Source organism: Thermobia domestica, chromosome 8 (genome assembly GCF_964235325.1).
Source record: "Thermobia domestica chromosome 8, izTheDome1.hap1.1, whole genome shotgun sequence".
Lineage (NCBI taxonomy): Eukaryota > Metazoa > Arthropoda > Insecta > Zygentoma > Lepismatidae > Thermobia > Thermobia domestica.
In genome coordinates, this window is record NC_137461.1 from 250700859 (window position 1) to 250718868 (window position 18010).

At 36.2% G+C, this 18010-nt stretch overlaps 1 protein-coding gene across 1 annotated transcript in view; it reads left to right on the forward strand.

The window, feature by feature from the left end:
* E2f1 (E2F transcription factor 1) overlaps window positions 1–17759 on the forward strand; it is a 66307-nt gene extending 48548 nt beyond the window's left edge. Inside the window, exon 8 of the mRNA XM_081769603.1 lies at window positions 16172–17759. Within this exon, the coding sequence (XP_081625729.1) occupies window positions 16172–16347 (176 nt within the window). The 3' untranslated portion in view covers window positions 16348–17759. The remainder of the gene's footprint in view (window positions 1–16171) is intronic.
* The last annotated feature ends 251 nt before the right edge of the window (window positions 17760–18010 follow it).

Below are 18010 nucleotides of genomic sequence, written 5' to 3' on the forward strand. Positions count from 1 at the left end.
AACTTATATTTTAATATGCGAATCAGGTTTACGACGCTTTCTATAGAGTCGTTATAGCATGGAATATAAGTAGCCCTCATTTTTTGTAAGAACTGTATGCAGTTTTGACCTCGTCAACGGTATTTCGTAGTTTGCAGTATTTTGTGCTACATTTGGCAATGTGATGCGTGTTGAGGTGAATCCAGCCGTTATGTACGCACCGCAGGACAACACTGCAACGCATGACGTGGCGTCGGACTTAATCTCTGGGTGATGGCATGTTATGAAGATTAGTTTTTGTGCCCTTACACTTGACGAATTCCATGAAGTAGCTCAGGGGGCGCTTTTGATGGTAAATTCAGATTGGTTCCTTTTGTTGGAATATTTCTGTATGGGCCCAGTTTTCTCACCATGAAATCTTCAACGGCGGACACACCAATTGTTGGTCATTTTCCCACGGTTGTACGAAAAATATGCGTGGAAAAGAACCATTGTTTTACCTTTTCCAGTAACTTTTGCTACATTTGACTAGCATCAATACAACGAGGCCTGATAATTAAGAAACCCGGCACTGTGTGAGACTGAGGAGAGCACTATAAAAACAGTTTTGTATTTTTCCAGAAGTATGTTATTTGAGTCTCTTACAATGGTGTTCGCGTTGACGCGTGACGTTGTTTGTGCTTATGAGTTTGTTTTTTTCGTGAAAATGAGCTGGAGTTGGAGCAACTAACGGAAAATGTTTGGTTAAGCTGGGAAAGAAAGGCAGTGGAATACAGGAAATGTTAAAAGCAGGTGACGACGAGAAAAACCTAGCAATGTGCGAATGGTTAAACGACTTTCGAAGCGTAGAGACTAACATGTAACGGGTTAAACAGACAAAAACATTGCCAAAGTTCGTCAAATTGTGCATGCAGTTCGGCGACTGAATATACGATTCATAGCAGACAAAGTAAACATTGATCAAGTATGTGGGAAATTTTAATAAAGACCTTGGCATACACAAAAAGTGTCCCAAACGGTCTCACCGATCAACAAAAGCAAAGGAGAGTGGAAGTGTTTACAGACCTATTGGGAGGGCCAGGACGAAGTTTTGGGTCGAATAATTGGGTGTTGAAACCTGATCTTCGCGTATGACCATGAGACAAAGATATAAAGTGCCCAATTGAAGACCCACGACCGAAAAGTTCCGACAATCAAAACTATTGACTCTATTGGTGGGGGGGGGCTGATGGGTCAATGGTAGAGCATTCACCTCTGGTATGTGGAGTCCCTGGTTCGATCCCAGCTCGTGCCAAGTAGGCTTTGTGGTAGTGTTTGTGGGTTTTGTGAGCGTTCTCTCCTTTAGCCTCCCGATATAATCATAGGACGTAAAACTCAGATTTCATTTCATTTTTGATATCCGTGGGATCGTACACCACGAGTTTTACCGCGAAGTCAGTAAATCAAGTGTATTATTTTGGAGTGCGACAAAGTTGTTTACAGAAATTCTTAGTAACACAGCATTACGAATGCGCAAAGTGTAATGACGTACGTCAATACGCAGTGCAGCAAAAAAATGTCGAAGTATTAAAAAGTTTTCAAACATATTTTGCACATTTGTTTTCTCGGTATCCTTCCTTTCCCCCCTCCCCCCACACACACATTCTTCATTCCATCATTTCATTTATTCATTCCAATATAGATGAGAAGTGAACTAGTTGAGTTGTTGGAGACATACGTGTGCAATTATGGAGGAACGTAGAAGGGCAAATGTGCACGTGATATTTAACATGGGTCTGGTTAGGAAATTCTATAACTAAGATTTTTAATCACTTTCACCGACGCATTCATCATTGGACTTCGAATGTTTTGAACAAGGTGTTTCAAAACAACTACAAGGTTTGGGAGGTTATTTCTGACACTGACAAAAATTGTAGATCAAGCTGGGTGCACGAATACGTCCTTTCGGAGTTATGGGCTCCCGAAAACATGAAAAAGTGAACTTTAAAGGTTCATAGCTCCAAAACTGCGACTGACCGTAGTCAGGTCAAGACTTCGTTTGGGAACTATTCTGTGCCCTATCTGAATAGCAAGTTGCAGAATCCTGCGGTACTTCCACAATTTTTATAGAGGTAATTGGTGAGTACTTCAAGTTATACGCCCGTAGCCAAACTTCCTGTAAAAAATTGTAGCGTGAGTACCGTAGGATTTTGAAACATGTATTTTTGGATAACGCACATTAGTTCCTAACTGAAGTCTTTACCGGACTACGGTAGGTCCCATAGTTTTTGGAGCCATGGAACTTCAAAGTTAATTTTTTCATGTTTTCGGCAGCCTAAAACTCCGATAGGAACCATTTGTGCACCCAGGTTGGTCTGTACTTTTTGTGTTGTCTTGGTGTCAGGAATCGCCTCCCAAAAGTTGTCGGTGTTTTGAAAAGTTCTAAATTAACAGAAGTTGCTGAGATTTTGTCCCTCGAAATCAGACCTAAGCGTACTTTTTGGAAACTATAGTACGGAAGATATAACGTCGTTGGCTTCCCGCGAAAAGTTGTGACGTTTATGAGGAATTGTCAGCTTGGTTACTCGTGGCTCGCTGAGCGCAGTAGACGGTTGGTAACCCTCTCAGGGACGGGCAGGTACCAGCGCGGTAAGCCAACGATGTTATACCTTCTGAACTATAGGTTACTTGCTAAAATATGGGACAGTCTTTTGCCCTTTTTTTTTTTTTCCCCATAACAATGGTAGCACAGAAATATGTTTAGTTTTGCTACAATATCCTGTTGTGGATTAACTTAACGAAGGAAAGTATTCGGTTTAAAACATTTCAAGAATGGGAGAACTGGATCACAGTATCAGTTGGCTGCAATGAATTGGGAAATGAACCGTTGTGGAAAATAGGCCATTTTGTTTTTGTCGTTTAAATGAAGGTTCAGGAAGATGGCTTGTGTAATTCCAGTTTCAAGTCAGTTGAAGACTACTTATTCAAAACTTGATAGAAAGCTCTATATGACTACATTCAAAACCAGCCACCAGCTTAAAGATAAAGAATATCGAAGTTTATTTTACACACAAATTTATTTCATGTCATCTTAAAAGAATTAAATATATGATATTTTCCTTCGCTACCGAAAATGCGGTATAAACTAATAAATTGCGATGCAAATTAGTTCTGCAATTAGCTACGCAAAAAGCGAAATCTTAAAAAGATGCAGCAAAAGTTTTACCCACTGCAAAAGTTTTCATGGTATAGAGCAGTGGTTTCCAGTACTTTGAAGATGCGGTCCAACTTTTTCTTTTTGAATCATGCTACGGATCTCAACAGCTTTAAATCAGGCACTTGCGTAGTGGTAGTTGAGAGGTAGATAGCAGTATTAACATCTATTAAATGGCCATCATTTAGGTATGTTTATACCATACGACATAGCCAGTGACATACGCAAATTTTCATCATGAGGTATTAAGTATTCAATTTCATATTCTTTTTAGATAAGTGTGATTTTGAGAGTTTCCTATTATCTTGCTTAACGGCTTGTTAAACCCCGAAACCACATTTGGATATATCGCTAGGACGTCCAGTATATATCTATATATATAATATATACCGAAATTTAGATGTCATGGAAAACACCATACCTGTTTTTCTTTTTACCAATTCATTCTGTACCTGCTCTCCAAGTAGATACGTGGCAACGTGAATAATTTCCCCTACGGCATGAGCCTTTTTCCTGGTTTCAAAGTTTTTTTTTGCAATCTAAGAAGCTAACGTCTCATTATCGTGAGCCCTTACACCAAAACTTTTTCTGCAATTTTTTTTTACCTTTCTCACGCTCGCTGTTTTTATGTTGAAAAATTATAGCTGTTTAGTTTTGTTGTAAATGTGTATTTTCCAGTGGTGCCTTAGATTATCTGATTTAATGGACTCATAGCAAGTGTATTAGAACATTAAACACCAGTGGTGTACGCAGAAATTGGTCGAGGAGACAGTTTATATCCCCTTCGTATACTACTTTAAATCACGTATGGGCTCCCGCTCCAAATAGTTTCAATGAAACAATATCATTGCCGTAATGACGTAGTTTAGTTTGCATGTACGTCACGTGTAATAGAAGTCGGTATACTGACGCTAGAACAACCACTGTACTCCAGATTAACACCACCTAATGAAATGCACGCCAATTTAGTTCAATGTTCTGTTCTCAGCTGCGGATAGCTTCGTATTTTTTTTAAAAGAATTAGTCTTTAACTATGCTTTAATTTGAACAAGATTAAAAACTTCATGCATAATGAATGTGCTTTAAAAGACGAATAGGCTATGATACTGTTTGTATTGAGACTAACGTCACAAGAATTCAGATTTTATAAGTCTGCGGATTTGGCGTGAACGTTGACTCAAACCTTTACCAACAGATTTCAGGACGATTTTTTAAAAATTAAATTACATAGTAGTCAGTAAGTGGTTTATGTGGTAATGCAGGTTCTTACCTACATATTGCTAAAGTCACAGCATTCTTTCATCTATGTTATTGAAGAGTTTGAGATGTAAATAATGCGACGCATCGTCCTAAATTAGCATCGCGGACCACCAAATGTGAAAAACTGGTATAGTAGTAGTATAACGGGCATAGCCTCTCATCCCATCCTCGGAGCACTTACATATTGACTAACATTGCCTTTAAACTAAATTCTGTGTAGGATACTCCACTAGATGATTCAGTCTACTACATAAATGTGAATTCACAGGGTCATAAGAAAATAAAATTGCTACCGGTATCCGACTAACGTCAGTTCGGTTTATTCTGAGTATTTTGCAGTTTAATGCAGTTGCAACATTGTCTTCGCCAATATATAGACACTGAGACTTGCTAATACGCAGGCGACAGCATAGACGGGAGCGTTCACGTCAATCCAGCTAAAGAAGTATGGCCTGGGAGAATGAGCAAGTAAACATGGTAGTTAAAGTTCACATTCACCTGTAAGGGTGGGCCCAAGTTATGGTTCGGAAGAAGAAAAAAAAAACTTCGGTTGAAATGCTAACCGTGGGCTGGCGGTTGATTCGCCGCCGTTACGTGTTTGTAGTACAGACGATGTCCCAACGTTTCACTACGTTTCTCAGCGTACTACAGTTCAGTACCTTTGTTCTTGAGCCCGTTCAAGACGTACAGCTTTATGTAGTTTTTTTCTCGACCAGACAAACTCGTCGGTGATCCCGTTGGGGTGAGATCGTTATGCTGCCACATTTCATTTGCTGTTTACACGATGCCCACTTCATAATTCTGTCATATTTTTCTGTTGACCTTAGTGGTGGGCACAAAAACCGGTTCAGTTTTTCATCGAAATCGGTTTATTTTTCCAAAACTGGTTCTATTTCTAACCAGAATAGTGTTTGCTTGTTCTCCGGAAGCCGACTAGTTTTCAGAAATAGTTTCATGTGTTTTCCAAAACAGTTTTGAGTTTTTAACATGCGTCGAGAACAGACATGAAAGTAGCTCAAATACATGTGTAAGTTCTCATATAAAGGAAGTACAAACCGAAACTGATTTGCTTAAAAAACCTGCTTTTGTTGTAAACGGATCCAGTTTTGGGAGAACGAAACTACTCTGGGAAACCAAACCGGTTTTTGGAGAAAACCGAAATGTCGGATTTAGCTTTTTCTTGAAACCGGTTTCTATCAAAGTTTTGCCCATCCCTCTTGACCTATGTTGAGGGTGATTTCCATAGAACCGATTGTGCACAGTTACTCCAGTAAACTGCAGTAGTCGTGCGTTGGCAGTGGTGAGTCGTGTAGTTGTTTTCAGTGACTTGCTATTTATCACAATAGAAAGTGACTAATGTTGGTTCTATGGAGGTGACTTTTTCTTTTGTCTTCCGGTGTTTACGTATTTTCGTATCACAGGGTGTCTACTGATTCTGGAAATTTGACCCACATACTGGAAAAATTATGAAATATACAAATATTATCATTCTTTATAATCTACCCTGTTTTTGAACTCCAAAAATCCAGGATAAGAACTATCTTGCATTATAACTAGAATAGATTAATATACAATTATTTATACAAATTATAAAATAACTTAATACATTAGATAATACAAATAATGCTCTTGACTCACTGTATCATCCCTCCGAGCAGGGTGTCTACGGACCATGAAAGTCATGAATTGAGGTTGTCGGTCAATGGAAAGAAATGAAATTGAGCTTCAGATCATGAAAAAAGTGATTTTATAGAACAACAATACTTACGTAATACAATACAGTTATTGAAATAATGAATTGTGATTTTCCCTAATGATCTGGCGTTAAAGAGGTGGTGACGCCATCTCTCGTAGGGTTTCAGGTTGTCACTTTCTTCCCTTTCTGCTAATACTGTTTTCAGTTTCAGTTTCCGTTTTTTAATACATCACGTATAATAACAATGGATGCATCATATTAAATGCAATACTTCAAGTACAGTATACAGGCAACAAGCTAGTCAGTAAAAGTATGCCCAATGATGGGAAACTGAAGGCCACTTTTAATGTTTGGTTTGAATGTAGCAAATTGCTTGTGTAAAGATTTCAGCGCTTTCATGAGCAACTACGTATACCTAATCATTTGTATTTCAAAGAAACCAAGGCTAACTAAATTTATTAAATATAAAATATTCATTTGATGGTAAAACAATTACAAACCTGAAATCAAGAGTGATTATTCGTAAAGAACTTTAAAAAAAAAATATTGTATTAGATTCTAGAATTTTGCTGATAGTTATATTGAATATATTGGAATTTTGAAATTGAAACTCAGTAGACACCGTGTATCAGAAGGATTTTGCAACCTAAAGATAAGAACGAGAAAGAGAAAGCTACCGTCAGATTTTTGCAGATGATTAATTATATCAGAAAAAGAAAGGAGTTCACACGACCGTATACCAAAAGATCTGCTTCTGAAAGTGCGTAGTCACCTTTTTTGAATTTATACGTGAAGTAATTCCATAGTTTTATTTAGAAACTAATAAGCTCCATTTAAATATGTTTCAGAATCCTGCAATACATACGCAATTTTATAAAGATAGTTTATTACTGTACATGTTTTAATAAGGTTTATATATATATATATATATATATATATATATATATATATATATATATATATATATATATATATATATATATATATATATATATATATATATATATAATATAAACAAACCTTATTATAGCTACTTTTTTCATTTGCGCATGCCAAATGGATACTATAGGTTTCCGTTCATATAAAATTATTTTGTAGATGTTAAGCAGCAACATACGATAATTTCTTTCAAAGTAAAGTTTAGCCTATACTTTTTCTTTCTAAAGATGACTTTATTCTTTATTTAATGAAAACAAATTATCGTTCAGTATGCGAAGAGCGTATAAAAAGTACATGTTGTACTTCGAAAATTAAGAGCAGACTAGTATAATTGCTGATGAATTTACATTTTAATCCCTAATTGAACAAAATTTCAAACTTCTGTGTTCATTTTAATATTCACATGTAAAGTTTTTAATACTGACATGAAATGATGGATTTCCCAGTGATGTTTGTGTCCAGTGAAGTATGTTTGGTAACACTGCCCCTATAACTGTAGGATTCTTGTATTGTATCGTGGGGGGGAAAAAAATGGCAGTCTACTTGAAGTTACGTAGATTAGTTCATGTTAGCTTTCGTGACAGCCAGTTGAAGGAAAGATAGTCTCTCGGATATGAAGTCTTTTTACAGGATAGGGATATCAAACTAGTCCTTAGGTGTTTTATTCCCGAGAACTGTCCCAAGTGTAACTACTCTGAAATGCTCGTTACATGTTAAAATTTCGAATTGTTTTTCAGTTAGTAGTTTATTTCATTATATTCTTGTTTAATAGCTCGTTGCTTTCCGAATTTTAATTTACCGTGTTCAAAGCAATAGTCTAATTCACCCCTCACTCGGTTAAACATATCGGCCTTATGCAGAGTCGTTCTGACACGTGATTAGTGCCATACGAAAGAGTTCGACTAACATGTTTCTTGCAATAGTCAGGCCTTTAGTATGACAATAATCATACGTCAAACGACTCTGCATAAGGTGGATCCCTACTAATGGTCATAAATGAAGCTATAATGTCATTGTGAAGCTCGCCAAAATTTACTTGATAGTGAGGCACATAAACTGTTTGACATGCTTCCAAATGAGGAGTTTTAGGAGGCTGAGAAAGCCATTAAATCACCTTGATCACTTCCGCTTGTCCAGCACGATTTTAGAAACGACTTGTGTTGTGATCTGTCGCTATGAGCCAAAAGAGCGAATATGAGTGAACACTTAGTGTGTTTGGTGTTCGATATTTCACCTTCAATCCGATGGATCATTTATAATCACCCAGATAATGCTATGGAACTTCTTAGACAGATATATATATATATATATATATATATATATATATATATATATATAATGTATGTGTGTTCTTCTCCAGATTTGTTGTCTTTGTATTGCGTAAAGATCTAGAATAGTGCTCATAACACTAGTTAACAAATTTAAACTTTTTGTTTGTTACATGAGAAAAATCACCTGATCTTAAAGGAACTTTTTGCGCTGAATTCGAATATGCACTCGGTTTCTCTCCATCACGTACAGTTTTCCCGTAACAGAGGGATTTTCGGGAAATTCCCTCAAAAATTTCCCTTTTTCAGATATTTTATTCCCCTAGCTCCTGTCCCCTTACATATAGTAACATAGAAATTATACCTAAGTATACCTTGATTTATATTTAATAAACCCTAAAAGTTTCGTAAAAATCGCTTTGTTCTTTCTAGAGAAATAAATATATTTGTATGTATACTGTGTGCACTGTTTATTGCACCTGATAGTAATGCTTTCAGATCTCCTGAGTTGGGGTAAAAACGATTTGCTTTATTACTACTAACACAGACATAAAAATGAATATTTACAATAGTCAACAACACACTTGTATTGCTCTCTGTAAATACTTCCAACGTATATTTTTTTTAAACGTACAGTATATGTATATCTTAATACATATATATACAATTCTCCAAGTTTTTTCGTTTTGTTCATGAAATGGTTATCAATATTTGTTATCAAATGTAACAGAATGCAAAAGAAATAAAGAATGGAATACAGACTCATTGTTGACAACAATGAACTAATGCAGTCTGAATTTTCCACTACGGTATAGTTTCCCCCCTCCCCCCGCGCATTTCTTTCTTTCTTGTGTTCTTGACACCTGGTGAGGGAGTTTTGTACATTTTTATATTGACACGTGGTTTAACACTACTTCACTTTCAAAGTTGTCTTTGCTGCTAAGAGTGCTTTCATGTTTGATCTTAACGGCATTATACCCAAATAAGACCAGAAGTTTAGTTTGTGATCAGTACAATGGCGTCAAGAGGACGGCGTTCGTGTGTTAACTCACCAAATAGTTTTTGTTATGTGTGTGGCCAGTTTGTAGTTAAAGGACAGTGTAGATCCATTACGCCATCGGTGAAACTAGCATATTATATATATTTCGGATGTCGTGTGGGAGATCAGGACAAAACTTGGGCACCCAACATAATTTGTGCGTCGTGCTATGTCACTTTACTTGCATGGGCCAAAGGGAAACGGAGGTTCATGAAATTTGCTGTACCAATGGTGTGGAGAGAACCCACCAACCATCTGGATGATTGTTATTTTTGTCTCACAGTAGTTAAGGGACATTCTAAAAAAAGCAAATACACAATAGGTTATCCCAACGTTAAATCCGCAATTAGACCTATTCCGCACGGGGATGAACTTCCACTTCCCGAGCCCCCTACCAACTGGGAAGAGATATGGCCAAAAGACTCTGATGATCATCATGACCTTGATGAACCATCGACATCAACATGTACATCCAAGGATCCAACGTTCATCCCTGACTGTTCGCGAGCCACATTTCATCCGGCAATGTGAACTTAATGACCTAGTCCGTGATTTGCACCTGACAAAACAAGAGGCGGAACTTCTGGGATCAAGGCTCCAGCAGTGGAACTTATTGGATGCAGAAACGAACATATCAGTGTACAGGAAAAGGCATGTTCAATTTTCAAGCTATTTCTCAATGCAAGATAATGTGTGCGTATGTACGGATATAAATGGGTTGATGGCGGAGCTAGGAATTCCTTTACGTTCCAGAAGAATGGAGGTTATTTATCGACGCGTCAAAGGTCAGCCTTAAAGCTGTCCTTTTACATAATGGAAATAAAAAACCTTCTATGCCACTTGCGCACTCAGTGAAGATTAAGGAATCCTATGACACCATGTCAACTTTGCTAAATCTTATAAATTACAAGGACCATTGTTGGCAAATATGTTGTGATCTCAAGGTAGTTGGTATTTTATTAGGACTGCAGTGCGGTTACACGAAGTACCAATGTTTTTTATGTTTATGGGATAGCCGAGCTGATGACAAACATTACGAAGTGAAGGAATGGGAACCTAGAGTGAATTACGTACCTGGAGAATGCAACATCAAATACGCTCCTTTGGTAGATCCTAATAAGATATTACTACCGCCACTTCATATCAAGTTAGGACTTACGAAAAACTTTGTCAAAGCCATGGACACATCTGGTGAAGGTTTCAAGTATTTGCGAGATAAGTTCCCTAACCTGAGTGGTGCTAAGATTTCAGCGGGAGTGTTTATTGGTCCCCAAATTAGGAAATTAATGCTTGATGATAGCTTTGACAGCAAGTTAAACAGTGCTGAGCTAGCTGCCTGGACAGCATTTAAGTGTGTTGTGCGCAACTTTCTGGGCAATAACAAAGCTGAGAGTTACACAGAAATCGTACAGGACATGATACAGAAATACAAAGAGTTGGGTTATAGGATGTCTTTAAAAATCCACTTTTTGCACTCCCACCTCAGCTTCTTTCCTGCTAACCTAGGTGCTCTCAGCGACGAACAGGGGGAAAGATTCCACCAAGATATAATGGCAATGGAGAAAAGGTACCAGGGACGATGGGATCCTTCAATGATGGGGGACTATTGTTGGGGTCTTGTTAGAGAATGCAACATTTCTTACAAAAGAAGGAAGTAGTGTACATTTTTGTAACCCAATGGAAATTTCATATATTGTGATAGTTTTGATTGTCTTTTCATGACCTTTTGGTACATTTGTATTATTGTTTATTGTAAATTGTCACACTTGTAAATTATATTGTATTATATTTTATATATGTGTTTGTGGTAATAAAGCAAAACGTTTTACCTCAACTTAAGAGATCTGAAAGCATTACTATAAGGTGCAATAAACAGTACACACAGTATACATACAAACATATTTATTTCTCTAGAAAGAATAAAGCGATTATTACGAAACTTGGAGGGTTTGTTAAATATGAATCAAAGTATACTTAGGTATAATTTCTATGTTAGTATATGCAAGGGGACAAGATCTTGGGATGTAAAATAAACGAAAAGGGAAATTTTTGAGGGATTTTACCCGAAAATCCCTCTGTTACGGGAAAATCGTACGTGATGGAGAAAAACCGAGTACATATTCGAATTCAGCGCAAAAAGTTCCTTTAAGAACAGGTATTTCCTTTTATGTAACAAAACCTTTGTTAACTAGTGTAATTTATGAAGAATACAAGTTAGTAGCTAGCACCACCCATATTACCTGAAATTTCTATCTAATTTAGGTATGTAACGTAAGAGAAGAGAATTAAGTTGATAATGCAGTATAATGCAATCTTCACAACGTAAAAAACTGATCTGAAGCACGTCGAATATGAATAAAATTATGTGTAAATATATTTGCAACGATAAAATGAAGATAAATGTCTTGGGTGAATATGCGACGAATTAAAATTAGAGTTGACAATAAATCTAATGTACAGTAGAATGAAGGTTAAGTTGAGGTGATCTAATATAATTATTTCTGACTTTTCTCAGTAGACTAAACATTCTTACCCAAACGTAATATAGAGTTCCGATAAGAGCTATTGTACAGTTGCTAATCTTGTGGTATATTTATCCCTATTCTCAGACAACACATTAAATCCATACTTACGTTCTGCTTGTTCTCATTCTTATTGTGCATATTATTGCTGTTCGACCTACCTGAGTGTAACAGCTGAGCAGATATTCATATGTTAAAGAATTGAATAGCTCAGGATATATTCAATTGGCATCGCACAGGAATAATTCCTTCTTACTGTGATTAATTCTGTGATATCCAAAGTAGTCTGATATAATTTAGTCAGTAACTCAATATCAGAAACATAACCCTGTCGATAGTCGTCCGCTTCGTTTGAGTTCTGCAATAAGTACTTTCAGGCTCATTGCTCTTTCTTTAGGTAAAATTAATATTTATTTTATTCATGTGATACTCTTTAATAATTATGTAAATAGTAGTCAGTACCAGCGCTGGGAAATTAAGGTTATATATATATATATATATATATATATATATATATATATATATATATATATATATATATATATATATATATATATATATATATATATATATATATATATATATATATATATATGGAGTTGGGGTATTACGAGATCGTATAAAAGCGAGAGTAGGCACAGTTATAAGCAGTCGGGATTCAGATTTCAACATACAGAACTGATGAAATTTTGTGGGTCGGTTAGAAGAGGCAAGTGAGCTGCTTCTGGAATAAGGCCAAGGCTTGAGCAAGTTAACCCTGTATATCGATTTTCTTTTTAAACAGAGGTCTTATTTTTGTCTTGGTTCTCATACTGTAAACTCAGTTAGGAGGCGAGGGTAAAAGCCTGTAGTAATGGCTGCGGAATAAGACCCAAAGATTTTAGCTTTGGTTTTGCGACATACATTACGGAATAATTAAATTCTGTTTGTATGGTCCTGGATTTGTAACACTAGGTTAGGAATTCAATCCCCGGTTACGGAATTTTATTTTTAGTAAAGAATTGATATCTAGTAGGGAGAAATAATGTTTAGCGGCAGCGTTCATTTTGGGCGAGTGAAGTAATTTAATTGGAATTGTATTTTTAAGGAATTGATGTTGCTATGGGAACAAAGCCTGTTTAAGACTTTATTTTTCAGTTGTCTGCCGAGCTTTGGATGAAGGTACTGAATTCCTGAATAAATCAAATCTCCCTATTGTCCCAACCTGATATAATTTCTGAATTACCCACCTGATTTCCTAGAGGTTTGTCCAACAGGGTAATCCCAAATTAGGGTCTTAGGCCAGGCAGTTCTCAGTATGATGGGTCTGTCTTTAGAGAAATTTGATTATGATGGCTTGTAAATGGACGCATGCTCAGACCTCACACTTAGAGCAATTTTTGTTCTGAATTAAGGAAGCTTCTGGACCGAATCAAACAGAAAATTAGTCTTACTTACGGGAGGACCTCTTTGTTAGAGGTGAACCTAGCTTCTCAAGGCAAACAGTTGATTGAAGTTTATTATATTTTATTTTATTTTTTTTTTTTTTTTTAATTAAGGAATTTAAATTTCATTTAGTGTTTCTTGAATAAAGAGCTTAGTCTAATTGGAGGAAGGCCTATTTATAACCTTTTCCCTGAGCCTGGGCATTAAGTTGCAGATATCACATGCTCGTTAATTACCTAGACTATTAGCGAACATTTTTTTTTTTTTTTTTATATTATGTAATACTCGAAGAAGGATAAGTGCAAGAAGAAATTAAACTACGAGCACAATTATTCTTCTGCAGTGGATATAATACGGCGACTCGGAGCTAATTACTTGATACATCCTGAGAGAGCAATTCACTTTCAGGTGACATTCTCTTCTCGGATAACATGAATAACAGGAGAATTACACCAGTGATCTTTGTAAGTTTTTCAAAACTGAAGGATCAATTATGAACCAGAAGTGACCACGAATGTGACTCCAGTGACTAAACTCTGCTCTCCAAAACAACTACTCAAACGCTTACAAAGATTGCAGTGGTGTGTAGAAATGGATGGAAATTGTGTTGAAAAACTGACAGTGTATATATATATATATATATATATATATATATATATATATATATATATATATATATATATATATATATATATATAGAAAGACAAATCAAATGTGGATCCTACTTGACGGCCGCACTATCGTACAATACCAGAGCAAATGATTTGAGAAAACATTACATTGTTTAGTGGAGATTTCTTATTTTAGGTTCTTCGTATTGAGTTAAAACAAGGTCTCAGTAAAAGCTTCTGTAAAATATTCAGTAGTCTAATTAGCTGAGATTCGGGTTGTTGGCACCAGAGACAAACCCTCTATTACTGCGCCACGCGGTCCCCTCTTTCTGTTTTCAAGAAATGTAACTTTAAGTTTCCTTAGCTTGGCTAATAAACAGTTTCACTACACTTGTAGCTTCTCACTTGCAAGATCCGTGGTGTGAAACAGGCTGCTGATTATCCTGACACGTTGTCTTTCCTGACCTTTCTCAAATCGTGATGCTTAAGGACACAATTCTGTAAAATTCGTAGTCTCCGAGAACTTACGGCATCAAAAACATCTCATGACAGTTTGGAGGGGAAAAAAAAACTTGCATTCTTAAGTATTGTCGGAATCTCCTGAAAAACTCTCAACGATTTTGTTCCCTGGCGAGAAAAAGAATGGTGATGTTACGGGAAACTGATAGTTGGCTGAATCAGTAACTTGCATAAGCAGTGTTTAAACCAAAGCTTGATATCGAAATCTGTCCCCAGTACTTGCAGTCGCAACACAGGGTGAAACTCAGCGCCTGGAGCAATTATGAAACGATAAATGGAAGTTCTTTCCGGAAGCTACCCTCTTCCTGTACTCCAAACAGTTGCTGCGGATGTGTGTAACACACCATTAATATTAATACTTTCGAACGTCCCAGAATAAACTAGAAATTAAACTGATCTTACCCAGCAAGTGTGTTTTGATTCATGATTTATTTCCCGCACTTCTGATGCTACACAACCAAGAGGATGCAAGCTACAGTACAGAAGCTATTCACCTCGAAGTGAAAGAACTGGCATTAACGTCAAATCGAAGAATGTATTCGGATAATGTAACACTATAACGTCTACTTAATGCATAAGGGCAAACGGTGGGAATGTGAAACTACTTTTTGTCTATCCTCGTATTCTTGAAATTAAGACTAATAGAAACTTTCAATAACATACATACTGGGTTTATTAGTACTGCTATTACGTTAACCATTGAGATGTTGATGCAAGATATCTTGATCAGTTGACTCACTCAAAGAACAGAAAATTCTTCCGAGTTCAGGAACCATTACTAACTTCGTCGTTGAATGACTCGGGACAAAACATACGCCTGTTTTACAAGTCACCTTTCGTTTTCCATCAACGTGATTGGGAAATTGAGAGGAGGTGAATCTTCGTTGCTTGTATTCATATATCATATTAGCGTTAACTCGCATCAATTACCAGCTTCGCTGGGTTAAAGTAAGAAAAAATAGTAATATGTTCCGTTAGTCAGTTACTTTTTACTATTACTGAAGTGCTCTCTAATATTGGCAATTGTCGAACATTTTTATATATCCCTCCACCACCACCCCCCTCTTAAAGTTGCGGGGCTGAATTTGGATTTAAACGGCATCGGAAGTGTCAATCTTAGCAACTTCGAAAACTATCGATTCGACACTGATACCTATGACTTCTATTCATCTTAACTACCTCAAGTACCGTCAAGGTCAAATGATAAAATCCATCCCGGGCCGAACATTGTCTGTTGAAAATTTGATCAAGATCGTTCGGCTGTTTCAAGAATTACGTCACGAACAGTCATGCTCATTTTTATATACACAGGATGCGGAAAGTCCCGGAATGGTCCGATATCTCGCGAAATCTGCAGATCAGCAAAACAAAACTATGCAGTAATTCCATTTGATGCTCCCATTTATAATTTTAAAGTTAGCTCATAATCCCAAAGGGGTAGGACTAGCAGGTTGAGTTTGGTGTCATTGGGTAGCTTTTCCAAAACTGTTATTTTTGTTTTGCGGATCTGTATATTTCGCGAGATATCGGAGCATTTGGGACTTTTCCGCGTCCTGTATGTGGATTTTAATTAGGAGGTCTATTATTTCGTATATTGGACAGTTCGAAAAGCGAAAATATTTTAGTTGAGAAGCATTTTTTAGTCATAATGTATATTCATTTATGGCAGGTATTTTAAGGTATGTTTACACACTTAGATTTTAATTTTTTTTCTTTCCAGATTCCGAAATGGACTTCTCCGAATTATCAATGCAGTCCCTGACCACCGAACCATTCCTAGCGTTAGAACCTCCCTTGTCTGAATCTGACTATAGCTTTAGTCTGGACCATGAGGAAGGACTTGCCGACCTTTTCGATATTCCCTTTAGTCCCTTGATATCTCATGAAGTGGTGTGATTCTTCCAAACTAAGCACGGTCATCCGATAGTCCCAGTTTGTGATCAGTGGGCTTCAAAGAGTGTGATTGCCATTGGTGCCTCGAATATGACTTTTTTCTTAAAAAAGGAAGTATTTATTTCTATATTGGATGTTTTCTTTACGAAAATTATTTTCCATTTTGTAGAAAGAAGACTTGTGTGTGCATTTTTTTTCAGTAGAAACTTCCCTGGCATTAAGTTTTTTGAATTTTTAAATTTCAAACATTAGTTTTTGTGTATTACATGTATTCTGTTCCATAGTGCCATTCCTTGTCAAAAGTTGAGTACTGATAACCATGTCAGATGTTTTTGGGTCGCGTATGTGTTTCTGAATGAGTATATTTGTATGTTTGTTTTTAGTGTCCACCATGTATCTGTATATGAATACCATGTACTTACTCTTGGTTTCATGTAGCTTATCTTGATTTCATATAAGTGAAAAAACAAAGATGATACGAGGTGAAGATTTCGAGATTTTTAAATGGATTTCGCGCAACTCCCGCAGTCGATTTTATAGTGCATATATCATTTTTTCCCACATTCTGTAGTTTTGTTCTGATGCATGTTTGTAGATGTAATGAAACACAAATACTGCGTGAATGCAGTACTGGTCCCTGAGTTCCAAGACTGACATTGTATTTTATGCTGCAAATGTGAGGAACTTCCGTTCATTTTAATTATCAATAGTTTGTGTCAGTTCTTTGTATTCTGAACAGCCATATGCTGCGTGGTGCCATGAAGTTACTACAAATTCTCCAGAAAAAAGAAAGTACCTCAGTCTTATGGGTTACAAGTGTACCTTGTATATATTATATATATATTTTGTACTGATGTAAGAGGATTGTAGAACGAGTTACTGAGAGATACGTAAAAGAAAGTGTTTTCTTATGTAGTTCAGTAGTCACTTATGTTATGCACTCATTTGTGAAAAAATACCTTTCTTCTGGTGTACCACTTTTTTTTTAATTTTTACCCTATTGTTTTTATGCACCTTTGTCCCTTTTTCAAAAACATTTACAAAAGTTTTTTTTTAATAAAATAAAAAGTTTGGTAAGCGAAATGTAGCTTAAATGTTCATCTTTTTCTCATTGAAAGAAAATAAGACTGTTTCAGTACACATTTAGCAATTTGCTCCATCCCGATCCCTTGATCCGAGTACTAGTTATCAATCTTTACAATATCAAGAATTGTAAGAAAAAAAAATATTTTTTTAATATGGAAGTGAATTTATCAGGGACGTGAAAATGAGTTGTCAAAGGTTATTTCTCATAACCTTTCAGTATGTTATTTATGAAATGTCTTTGTATTTGGGAATATAATAATGCACATAATCAAATTTTATTATGTATTATATTGTTCACGCTATCTTAGTAAAGATGTTAATAAATTTTACATATCGGTTTTGTTTAATTAAACATTCATGCTTCTATTTTGGCTAATGTAATATTTATTGACACATGTCTTGACTTTATAACTTTGGTTTATAGTATTTACCAAGAGATGCTGTGGAACAGGTATCTCATTTGATTTACCAAGAGATGCTGTGGAACAGGTATCTCATTTGATTTATCTGTGCGTACGGTAAAGTTGTAAACTAATTTACTAAGTTACACGTGATGTCAGCCGCAATGTAGGGTTGCCAG